Here is a 13,403-nt window from a genome sequence, read left to right on the forward strand (position 1 = left end):
TGGAGAAATAGGCAAATTCCTGGAACTTAACCCACATTCTGTTATAAGTACGATTAGTACTGGCTTTTCTGGAGTTGAATAGAGTGTCGACTACCTCTTCAGAACATCTTAATGTAAGCAGCCGTCGCCTCTTAAAATCCATGCCGTTAGGCATAGTTTCATTGGTGCTCGATTTAGAATAGGTCCCTGGGATAGTAGATTCCGCAAGGGTGGTAGCTTCAGGGGAGCACATGTGTTGAGAATACCATGGCCTCTTGGGCCAGTTCGGAATGACCGCTATGACTGTCACTTCTTCCCTTCAAGAATGCTAATATGAGCAGGACTGGTGGAAACCGTCTGAAATGACCAACAGGTTGTTAAGGCATCTACCGCTAATGCTTGAGGACAAGGGAACCTTGAACAAAATTTCCTGAGCCTAGTGTTGGTCCGAGAAGCAAAAAGGTCCGCCTCTGAGAGAAAGGCCCACATTGTTAGGTCTCAGAAAACGCGACGCAAGAGGGTCCAACTCGTTGCTGTCTATTCGAGTCCTTGATAGGTAGTCCGCCTGGAGATTGAGGAGATCTGGAACATACATCATGGAGATGTGAACAAGATTGTCCCGAGCCCATTGCATGATCGGGGAAACTTACCTCAGTAAGGACTGGCTGAGAGTCCCCCCTTCCTTTTGATGTATGAGACTGCAGTGGTGTTGTCTATTTGTAAAAGGACTGACTTCCCTTGAATAACTCCTTGGAAGTCCAACAGGACCTGAAATACTGCTCTCAGTTCCTGGATGTTGGAGACCTTTCCTTTCGCTAGGAAGGCCAATCGGCCCTGAGCTATCACCCCAACCAGTCTCACTTGCATCTGTAGAGATCATCGTCCGTGATATTGGCAGAAGAGAGTGGCAACAGAGAAGATTGCGTTCTTCGAGCCACCATATTGGTTCTCATTTCAGAAGTGATCCAAATCAGTTTGTTGAGGACTTCCGACTCCCATCGATTCAGAAACTCAGACTGAAAGGGGCGAGATCTCCATTGAGCCCATTTGCCCATGCAAACCATGGTGCCTACAATTTGAAGACACTGAGAGGCTGGAAGTCGATCGGACAATTGAAATATTGTCTTTTGTTTTCAGGCTGATTTGACGCGTCTTCCCACATTAAAGCTTGCCTTACTGATTGGATGAAGGGTTGAACCAGGGAAAAATCAAACCCATCATATTGCTCAGCCTCTTCCTCAGAAGAAGAATCTGAATGCGGGGGGCCTGAAGAGTCCCTTCCAGTGGCATAAGCCGGCCTAGATGGGCCTGGTCTGGAGTTAGAAGTTTGACTGTCTTCGGGCTTATTCTGAGATTGAAGCTGAGTACTGGAAGAAAACTCCTTCAAAGTATCTTGAAATTACCTTCTTCATCATAGACAGGACTTGCCGATTATCTGCATTCCTATCTTTTGTGGCCTCTAGAAAGCATGACTCACAGGCAGTTTTGTCCGGTATTGCTAGGTTAGGACATACCCAACAACCACCTTGCCGAGGCTGAAGATGATGAGAAGGCTCAGGCATAGAAGAGGGAATCCTCTGTTTTACAGATGGAGATCTGTGGCACAATCTTCTGTCATGATGGCGAGAAAAGTCTCTCTCTTCCGAGTGGGATCTCCTTCTGTTAGAAAAGGCTGAATCTTGATGGCCCCGAGAATGGTGCGAATCAGATCAGGAGGAGCCAAGTAGATCAGCAGAAGATATACATTGAAAAATACTATCCTTTAGATAGCATAGAGGTGACAAGTGGTGAGCTGGTGCTTACCTTCTTTGGGAATGGCGGTCTTTGGGGGGAGCGACTTGTCCAGAGGCATACTGTATAATAATAAACAATGGATTATAAGAACCATCTAAAAAATAGCTCATAAACATGACACTGTACCTTTAAGTCAGTACCTGATTATCATCATCAACTACTATGGGCTAAGTGCAGTCAGGCAACATCCACAACACCAGCCAGTGTATATTGAATGAAGGAGACCTTAACTTAGGGCTCCAATGAACAGCTCTGCCCCGAGGACCGCCAGCACCTTTCTGCATCCCCACTCACTGCCGGATGTTAAGGAGTTTTGTAACCTTCGGCGCTGCCCCGAGGACCACCAGCGGGGCTCCCATCTCTCAAGTACATTTAGCATGACTCCAGGGACTTTCTCCTTATGAATGTCCAATCAATTAAAGGGGGAACAGCAAGAGCTTTGCCCTCACCAGGTAAGCACACAGCCAATGATCCTGACCTGTAGGAGGAAAAATTAGGAACGGCAAACTGGACCACTTGGTCAAATTTATGAGTTACAATCCTGATTAGTGGGAGGAGGGAGGGATTAACCCATTTGTGTGCTGACATGGAGCTAACAGGACAAATAATCTTATAATGGATGTTCCTTGATGTTTAAATGCTTTATCTTTTTGTAGAATAAGCAAGTCCACTGAGGACTGGCCCTGATAGTCTGTTTTATGGTGGCTCCTTTCCCATGCAGGGTCCTATGAAGTTACCCCTTTGTTTGCTAGTAAGCTATGTCTCCACAAGCACATAGATAGATAGGGCAAGCAACCCACCCCCCTGCTTCCTGCTCCTCACGTATACCTTCTTTAAGCTCGTAGACCAGGGGTAGTGAATTAAAATTCAAGGAGGCCTGGTGATCAAAATTTTCATCCAGCTGAGGTCTGAATCAGACAGAACAGTCACTCAGCCTTTTAGGCTGCATTCGCACCAGCAGCTGCACTGCAATGCACAACTGCTGGTGGTTTTTCCCAGACACAGTGCTGATGCACCGATACCAGCGCATCTCACTTTTTTTTGTTAGAATGTTATTCAAATGCCACAAATGACATGTCATTAAGTTTTGTGGGCACAGTGCAATGTAATGTAGTACTACCACAGTATGGCTAGCTTCACTGAAAAAAGTACAGCATCCATCAGAGTGCCTCTTACATCAGCTGTCCCCAAAAGAGTGCCACCTTACATCAATTTTCCTCATCAGAGTGCCCCCTTACATTATTTCTCTCCATCAGAATGCCCCCTTTACATTTATTCTCCACATTAGAGTCCCCCCATACATTTGTTGTCCTCATCAGACCGCCCCCTCAGATTAGGTTCGCCCATGAGAGTACCTTTTACACTAGGTGTCCCCATCAGAGTGCCCCCTTACATCAGTTGTCTCCATAACAGTGCCCCCTTACATTACTTGTAATGTAAGGGGGCAGCGTGCTCACTTACATTGGACAGCCAATGTAAGGGGGCACTCCAATTAGGACAAGTAATATTTAGTTCTCCCCATCAGAGTGCCCCCTTACATTGGTGTTCCACATCAGAGTGCCCCCTTACATTGGCTGTCCCCATGAGAGTGCCCCCCTTACTTTCATAGTTAATGTAAGGGGACAAGCAAGAAGAGGGGGCACTCTGATGGGAGCAACTAATGAAAGGGGGTATTCCGATGGGGGCAACTAATAATTAATTATCCCCATCAGAGCGCTTGCATCAGTTCTGCCCATCAGAGTGCCCCCTTACAATGGTTGTCCCCATCAGAGTGCCCCCTTATAATGGTTGTCCCCATCATAGTGCCCCCTTACATTGGTTGTCCCCATCAGAGTGCCCCCTTACATTGATTTTCCCCATCAGAGTGCTCCCTTAGGTCTCGTTCACACCTAGGCGTATTGCATATGCGCGTCTGTCGCGCGTTTAAGTCCTGCGACAAACGCGCGCTTTCCCGAAGGCTACTTGGCTGTATCCCAATGGAAACGCGCAACAAAACGGCCCAAAGTAGTACATGTACCTTTTCAGGCGTGGGCTGTTTTGTAGCGTGTTAGGGACGGGCGGAAATACGCCAAGGTGGGAACGAGACCATTGAATACAATGGGATTTATATTTTTGAGCGTTTTGTAGAGCGTTCATCGAGCGTAGAACGCGCTACAAAACGTTCAGGTGTGAACAAGGGCTAACATTGGATGTCCCCATCAAAATGTCCCCTTATTTTTGTATTTAATGTAAGAGGGCACTTCAATGGTGGCAACTAATGTAGGGGAGCACTCGGATGGTAGCATCTAATGTAAGGGGGCATTCCAATGAAGACAACTAATAATTAGTTGTCCCCATCAGAGTGCCCCTTACATTGGCTGTCCCCACAAGAATGCCCCCTTACATTCATAATTAATATAAGGGGCTACTCTGATGAGGACAACTAATAATTACTTGTCCCCTTACACTGATTGTCCCCTAAAGGGCTTGTGCACACCACCGCAGTGCGTTAACGAACACTACAGTGCAGCAGGTGCGTTGCATTGCCATTCATTTGAATTACACCCTAAACGCACCTCCTGGCAGCAATGCGCTCAACCGCACTGCAATGGCTGGGAGGAGCTGGGAAGCGGGGCAGGCTGCAGGGGAGGATGGAAGACAATACTTTTCCATCCTCCCTTAATGCTGGGTGGGGAACATAGATGACTTCATTTGTTGCTAACCCCAGGGTTAGCAACAAATGAAGCCAATGACTGAGGAGGAGTGAGGATCCGCACTAGGTTATGGCTGGCTGTCAGCAAGCCATAACCTAGCGCAGGTCAGCGATTGCGGTCCAGATAAAACAGCTACTCGGTATGTGTCCGGACCATGGTCCGCCATTTAGGGACCAGTGTGGTAGATGGACAGCGGCCAGATACTGCTCTGTCCCTTGTGATCTTGTACTGGATAGGAATTTCAGGTAAGTGTAGCTGAGAGAATTGTTGGCATCTGTTTGATAACGTGATGATTGTAAGTGCTTGGGCAAAAATATAAAATAAATATCTTGCTGGACAATGTATACTGTATTTGTTTGATTTGGATTTGTTATTGAAAAAGTGTAATAATAATTTAATGTTAAAAGTTAATTCCCTGGGCTGCTGGCACATCTCCCCCCTCTCACTGACCTAACTCTCTACAGTAGTAATGTACTGACTAAGCCAACAGCTCTCCTGCTACCTGTTTATGATTTAGACATGTATGTTGACATTAATGGCAGTAGGAACATCGCTAATATGTTGTATCAACAATTTGTGACATTAAGGGCAAAAGTCCCCCCTCCCCCACAGTGCTAATGTAAGGACTTACCTTAAATGATGCCTCTTAATCCAATCATCTTCTTTCCTGTAGTTTTTAGCTGTCCCTCCAGCGCTGGGTGCGGGTCTCCGATCCAGCACTTACTCCTCTGCCCTCTTCTCTGATTTCCCACGGAGTCTGTGCGGGTGCACGCTACTCCATAGACTTACCTTGTGTCTCTCCTCGTCTCCCGGCCGAACATCTGAACTGCGCATTCGCCCGCCTCAAGATCCTTTGCGGCCGCCTGAGAAATTTTCAAATGTTCGGACGGGAGCACGCGGCAGAGACACAGGTAAGTATTAACCCTTTTTAATCTTGCTTGCTAGCAGTAGATATATGCAAAAACATGCAAGGGTTTAATAACCCTTTAAACTCCTGATTAAAGCAAATCTATTGTCAAATATTATCTACTTGCAAGCCTGCCCTCCCTGCTCATTTTGCAGAAACCACTGTGCCAGTACCTTACAGCAGCTTGTTATTTGACCATATGCTTAGCTGATCTGAATTATGGTTGTCTTTTTCAGCATTTGGACATGTGGCCACCTGCTGTGGTATATTGAAACAGTGGTTTCTGCAGCTAAGGTTTATTTCTTACCATCTGTTATATACAGGTATTATGCCTATCACTATTTTATACTCCTGCAAGGTAACCAAAACCAGAGACAGTTTGAAAATAGCATGCTTTTGCCAGAAAAAAACTTACCTTCTACCCCAGCGCATTCCTATTGGTCTATCACTGGTAAAAAGACACACTGCCCCATTAGGAATGTGCAAGATGTAGGAAGGGGCGAGCATAATTTGGCATCATCAAAAATCTCCAAAGCTTTGTCTGGTAAAACGGCCTGCCATTCGACATTGTTGCAAATTCTATTCCACACATTATGTGAGTTCAATAAAGGCAGCCCATTCAAATCAATGATGAGTTGACATTCATTGCAACATGTTGCAATGCATGTGTGTTGTCTTATTGCATTGGGGTGATTTTCAAAAGGAATGAAACACAATGTATCAGCACATGTAACGTGCTTTGCAGTAATGAGTTTGTTAACACATGGTTGTAAATTGGCCTCTAGAGATTAGAGTCTTCTGCTATGTGTGTCTGATACCTTCAGCTTTGTTTGTAACGTTATCAGATTCTATTTAGCTTAACCCCTAAACTTAAAGTGACAATAACCACCACTCCAAACACGCTTCCATGATGGACTACAGTCTCACATTTATTTTTACTAATTTGTATTAACGTTACAGTTAATCACTAGAGTGGTGGCTATGTTAGAACACACACAGGGACCATAGGGAACACAAGTAGTCATGCTCCAGATGGAAGGACAGTGTTAGCACCAATTCAGAGATGATTTGAGGATCTACAGCCGAATGATACATAAATAAGATACATTTTTGTTAATGGGGTACTTCAAATGCATTTTTAAGATTGAACTCCTGAGTTTAGTGTCATTTTAAACTAAGTCCCCTGATCCCTGGCCATAACCCCAACCTTATATAACCCCTTAACAAAATCCTAAAAGGAATCCCTTGTCCTGTATACCCATCTCCTTTGCAATATGTGAACCTCACACTTGTGCTGGCAGCTCTGTATCAAAAGAAACACTAAGTTGCCATTCCCAAAAACTATTCATCAGTAACTGTGAGAACTCTCAGAAGGAGTTCAGCAGCAGCAGCAGCAGCAGCAGCAGCAGCAGCTAATTGCTTCAGCAAAGCTTCTATTTCAAAGGAAGTAGATTTAAAGGACAGCTCCACACTTAGGTCTCGTTCACACCTAGGCGTATTGCATATGCGCGTCTGTCGCGCGGTTTTTTACCGCGATTCGCGGTAAAAAAGTCGCGCGACAAACGCTACTTGGCTGTATCCCAATGGAAACGCGCAACAAAACAGCCCAAAGTAGTACATGTACCTTTTTAGGCGTGGGCCGTTTTGTAGCGCTTTAGGGACGGGCGGAAAAGGTGGGAACGAGACCATTGAATACAATGGGATTTATATTTTTGAGCGTTTTGTAGAACGTTCGTCGAGCGTAGAACGCGCTACAAAACGTTCAGGTGTGAACGAGGGCTTAGTGATTACATCTGGTTGGGGGTGGTCTAAGTGTTGTATAAATGCTTCGGTATCTTCAGGATCTGGTGGTGAAAGGGGGTTACAGGAGCAGGTGTTAGGCACCATTCTTTGGTCATGTATAGTGGGAAGCCTGGGTGTTTCTATTTGTTAGGTACCATTAGCCATTCTAATTTATATGCTTATAGACACTTGATACACAATTTGGCTAAGCTATCAGCAAATGTTGCATTCCTGAAATTCTGAAAATATATAGAAAGCTTGTGGATGATTTAACCTGAAAACATCCAACATAATCTGAAATATCATAAGGTGGAGTTACCCTTCAGTATAATTACTTGCTGTTTTTTTTTAAACTTTCCTTGCAGGCTGATGACTTTGAGAACTATAAGCAAAATTCGTTATCATGTATAAGCACAGAAGTAATGAAAACCAAACAAGTGTTGTCGAAAGTTAATGAAAATCACATTGCATGTCTTAAGGAAGTTTTGAAAAGAAAAGAGTTTATTCTTTGGGTGAAAGAAGCATTGACAGGTATGTCCAACATAAATTCAATAGAATACACTCACACATAATATTGTAATGGTTCCGTGTTTACATTTGATAGATGACTGCAAGAAAAAGGGCTTCCCAACTTCTGTTTCCTTGGTTACCAATACAAACTAACCTGCTGATTGCATAATAAGGAGCAGAAACCTACTGCTATGGTGATCCTTTTGTTTTTCCCTCCTGTGAGAAAGTTCTTAAGCATTTAACAGAACTTTTCTTTGCTGTAATATCTTACCAGTGTTGGCATTCCCTCTTTTATTCCGTGTCCTGGTGGGCATGGGGTTATGAAGAGTTTGGAGAAGGCAGAAGAAGTGAACAATCTAGGACAACATAGCTGAACCGGAGCATGAGCTGAATTGGAAATTTTTTCCAAATCCGCTATGTTGTCCTAGATTGTTCACTTCTCCTGCCTTCTCCATACTCTTCACCCTTTTGTGAATAACCCTGTTAATAAATGTATAGCAAGTCAAAATTCCTAATTTTCATACTTCTTTTACAAAAGATTTATTAGAGTTTAACAGAGTGACAAAAACAACAGCCCACATTACAAGCCCCCACCCATCCAGTAGAAAAGCAATATAGGCGTTGCAAATACAATAAGATACATAATATAGAGAAGCATGGCAATAATCAAGACTTCATAAAAAGAAAACATCCACATGCAACCAATAAGCCAGCATATCTCTCCCCTGTTTGACATTAGAGCAAAATCTAGTGTAAACGGGGTACAATCCCACAAATAGAAAAGGGGAGAAAAATCGCTAATGAGATTACATGAGAGAACTACAGGAGGAAAAAGCAAAAATAGCCACAACCAGATCAGTCAGCACATAGTGGGACAATGAGTAGCAATGGGGGAAGGACAAGAGAAGAAAGAAAGCAAAGAAAAGGAGAAAAAAGGGGAGCAATACTCATCAATCCTGATCTCCACACTTCTGGGTAGGTGTACTGTATTTGAAGAATCCAGAGAAACTGTAAAACAACCAGACAGCCATCAAGAAAAAGCCAAAAATGTATAGATTTCCATGAAATTTGAAGTCAGGTCTTGGGTGAGAGTGGATGCTCTGTAATTTGCTGTGTGGATTAGACTAGTTCTTCCAACAGTATCTGAACTTGGATCACATTTGAAATAATAAAACCCAGCTGTGGTTTAAAATTTTTCAGTGAATAGAATACAGTTGAATAAAATAAACATTTATAGTTACATGTTTTATCAAATTTTTAATAAAATCTAGGCCTTTTTTTTTAAGGTGGAACCCCAGGGAAGACAAAAGTGAACCCTTGCAATGGGTCACCTTCCACACTGTAAGGGTAAAATGCTCATTTCTAGTGGTAGAGAAATACATAGAAATACTTACCTTATTCCTCACTCCCGCAGACTTCCATTCTATCTTATGACTCGTTCCCGAAGCCATGTCTCTTCACTGCTTGACCAGTCATGGCCTATCCAACGTCATTACATACAATGCAGAACTAGTGGTTGTGCATTGTGTGTAAGGACATCAAGGGCCGTTACCACATCCCAGAATGTCAGATAGCAGGTAGTAATGCCAGCTGCTGGAGAAACCATGAATAAGGTAAGTATTACTACTGCAAGCAAAAATTACAAAAGAAGTCACTCCAAGGTCCAGTGTGTAAACGGCTTTATTCAGGCGTTAAAAAGTGAACAGCAATGTTTCGAAACAGTCATACGTCCCTTCATCCGGCAAACATAGTGACATTTAAATTTAGAACAGTAGTACATGTTGCGAAATAAAGAACTCAAAGAACTCTAAACATAACTGTCAAGAAAACTTAAACTGAAATAAAAAAATAATCATAGGCAAGGGTGGGGACAGTATTATTAATGGGAGATTTTAACTCTCCTGACATTGACTGGCATAATGGCACTGCTGGAACAGTAAAAGGGCGGACATTTATAAACTTATTGCATGATCGTTTTATGGTACAGTATGTAGAAGCCCTAACTAGAAATGATGCTCTGCTAGATCTGGTAATCTCAAACAATGCAGAGCTTATTACAAATAATAAAGAACATCTGGGTAACCGTGACCATAAAATGATTTCATTTAACTTAAGTTGTAAACAACATTCACATACTGGAAAAATAAAAACACTTAACTTCAGGAGAGCAAATTTTCCCATGCTGAGGGCTGCTCTTGAAGACTTAAACTGAGGGAATATTTTCATCAAAAAACACAGAACAAAAATGGGAATGTTTCAAAACAATTGTTTGCAAACATGCTGCAAAATATATTCCTGTAAGCAATAAGTTTAACATATAACTGTCCCTACTTATAGGCAGTTCTTAAAGGAGAACTATGGGGTTAGTGCTTTTCCCCATAGTTCTCCAAAGGGTAACGGGATGACACAAACTAGCGTCCTCCCATCATCCAAAGCTCAGTATACCGCGAGACTGAGACGCCGCAGCTGAAACGGATCCCGACAATTATGTGTCAACAACCTCCATTTTCTTAGTCTCACCTCCACTTGCTTGCATTTGCGCGGTGTGTCCTGATATGGCTGTGCAGTCTTATAGGCACTAGAGTTTGACAGTGCATTCTATAACCTAACAGACCTGGTCAGATACATCCCTCCCTTTTTCACCACTACACGACTGTGAGAGGACATGTGATGAGAGGTGTGGCTGTTACTCACCTATGCCAGTACAGAATACAGGAGTGGAAAGGAAGGAAGTGCATTTCCACTATAAGAGATTCAATTTCAAGGCATTTTTTATTTAAAAATAGGTAAAATTCATAACATTATAAGAAAGGACGATAAGGAGAAAAAAGTGTGACATTTTCGGAGGGCTTGATACCAAGCATAAATAAGTTTGTTGTATTTAAGCTGATATATCTAAAAATAACAAGTTTATTGATTTTTCTAATAGATTATTATTTCTCATTTAGATGTCAATGAGCTGAAAGTGTTTGTTGACTTGGCCTCCATTTCTGCTGGAGAGAACGATATGGATGTGGACCGTGTTGCCTGCTTTCATGACGCAGTGCTGGGATATTCACCATTGTTCTATGACCTGAAGTGTGAGTTTGGGTTTGACAGCTTCATGCTTTGCCTGGAGAAATTATGGAAAGCCTTACAAAGTGACCCGAAACTTCCAGAAAAGTTGGTAGGTCAACTGAGCATATGTTATCACATTAAAGGGAATGTGTTGTCCTATCAATGTTTTCTTAGATTTATACTAATAAATGTGTGTTAATAAGTGTTAATGTTTTTAAAAAAAACTGTTTCAGTGTGTAGTTTGTAATTTTATGTATTCAGGGGGGCAGCCATATTTGCACATTTACAAACAAACACAGGCCTTGCTTCCTGGTATATAGTGCTACACCATTGTTTTGCTTTACTGCTGCTTCTCAGCACGTGAGTCTATGATTCTGCTGACCCATGAAACACAATGCACTTCTTATGTGGCCATTATCTTTTTTACTGGCTGCTGAGCAGTTAGAAAGAGTCATTGTAGTAGCCAATCTAATCTACCTCTATTGGTTGTTCTACAAATCTCTACATTTAAAACAGATACAAGAATAGAAAAGCGCAATCTCAAGTGAAATGTGAAGGTTACACGAAAAGTTACTTTAATGTAAACACTGCAAAAGTACATCTAAATATGTGCTCACTGAATATACCATCTGTACTCGGCATTACACCACTGGCCTCTGCACTCTGCATTGTTACTGATCTCTGTTCTCTGTGTCACACCACTGACTTGGCCGAGTTAAGGCCGGGGCACGGTAGGGGTTAGGTGGGGCGACTGGTGGCGAGTAACTCTTAAGGCCTGGCTAGTAGCTCAGGACTTGAAATTTTGAGCCCTGCCCTAAGCAACACATTTCTTTCTACTTGTTATTGCAATTGTTATCCTTAGCCATGAGACTGATCATATTTGGGCTTGGCTAGCTCAGATTCATGGGGCCTCTTTTATGTGGCATTTGGAATTCAGTCCTGGTCAGCCCACTGGTTGTTTACTGGTCTGTAAAAGGTCACATCAGAGGAGCCTCTGAATAGGAGTAACCACAGAACAAGGAATATCTGCCAGCAAGCAGGAAAAACACAGATAATGTTTAAGCTAGTAAATAGTTTATTTAGAGCAAGAGTAGTAAATACAAAATTCAAAGTGGTCTGGTGAGTAAAATGTTCATCGAGCCGAGGTACGAATTGTGGTCCGGACAGAACGGTCAATGAGTCTGTGTCCATACCACTATCTGACATTTTGGCTGCATTCCCACAAGCAGCTGCATAGCTACATACAGCTGCTAGTGTGTGTTTACAGGCACAGTGCTGATGCGGCGATCCCGGACTGCACTGTTTTTTTTTATTTTAGATCTCACTAACCTATGCACACGTGATCATTCGAATCAGATGGTGAGGGTAGCAGGGTTGGTTTTAATTTTTTTATTTTATTTTATTTGTATTTACTTTTTATCACTTTTTTAAATTTTTAAATTTTATTATTTTTTACTTTGTTATCCCCTTTTTTTTTTTTTTACTTGAAGAGAACCTTTACTCTTATCTTCAAAATAACAACAAAGGCACCTGTAGAAATGTTTAGTAATGACAATCTACAAGCAGATGCTTATAGATAATTGCCCACTTTTTATTCTTTGCATACCTTTTTTTTTCCTTTTCTTCCTCTCCATTCTTCTCACGGTGGCCATTTTTATTGAGCGATGGTTAATTCATTCTTCTTTACTTCCTGTATCTCTGGCACGTTTGACTCTCAGGGAGAGTTTCCCTGAGATCTTGTGAGATTACAGATGAGATTTCCCAGCAATACTCTGCTGTTGTAATCTTCCCAGGATATAAGGCATTACATAATTTGTTCCCTAGTGGACCAGAAAGTAGAAAAAAATAAATTGTATGTAAAAGAAAAATATGTTTGTTTAACTAATAATAAATAAAATAAAGCAGAGCTGCATGCTATTATGATTTTTAGTCAAAGGGGGCAAAGGTCCACTTTAACTTTTGCTATCATGAAGGAGCTAAAAAGCCCCTATGTGACAGTATTTGCAGGTCACTGGGTCTCTTTATGTAAATATCTGTGGTCTATTAGAATCCTGAAGTTTTCCTGCCCTCCAATGCCCAGACAATGAAGCACAGGAAGCGTAGGTTCATTGCACGGTACCGGGCGCTAATTTCACGGAATTGTGCGAATAATGCACGGGACCGGACTGAATGGGCCCAAAGACTACTGTATGTGGCATCTGCCTATCTCTTTTAACAGTGCAGGGATGGCCCCTGATTAACAGTGCTGGTCTCCTGGAGGATGACAGCAGTGAACAGTGATGTTAGTACACATAAATGTCCCTCATATAGTGCAGACTGTAAAGCCACTAGCTGCTGCCCCAGGCCCCAGAGAGCTTCATGTCACCACCGCTACCTCCGGCATGTGGGAGGAGCCAATGGCTACCTCTCAGAGATCCAAAGCGTTGTGTGACCCATTAGGAGCCTGTCACTTCCTATACAGACATGCTCTGCGTGGCAGGACAGAGGAGCAAAACCAGTGCATGGGTAGGTGGGGCAAGGGAGTGCCACCAGAGGGGGGCCTGTACTGAGTTATGGATGGCAGTGCATGCATCGGCCTCTGAGGCCGGTGTTTTCAGACACCATCTTACTTTGTCATGAATGGGAAAAATTAGACTGTCGCCTTGATAACAAAATGTAAAAGTATAGCTGGTTTTCTTTGT

At 42.6% G+C, this 13,403-nt stretch overlaps 1 protein-coding gene across 1 annotated transcript in view; it reads left to right on the forward strand.

Annotated features, from left to right (window-relative positions):
- The window catches only part of LOC108785792 (E3 ubiquitin-protein ligase RNF213-like), a 165,172-nt gene that overhangs the window by 53,916 nt on the left and 97,853 nt on the right, over positions 1–13,403 (forward strand). The window contains 2 exon segments of the mRNA XM_018554940.1: positions 7,521–7,686; positions 10,614–10,831. Coding sequence (XP_018410442.1) covers positions 7,521–7,686; positions 10,614–10,831 — 384 coding nt within the window.

The sequence above is a fragment of the Nanorana parkeri genome, unplaced genomic scaffold (assembly GCF_000935625.1).
Source record: "Nanorana parkeri isolate BGI_ZX_2015 unplaced genomic scaffold, ASM93562v1 scaffold179, whole genome shotgun sequence".
NCBI classification, from domain to species: domain Eukaryota; kingdom Metazoa; phylum Chordata; class Amphibia; order Anura; family Dicroglossidae; genus Nanorana; species Nanorana parkeri.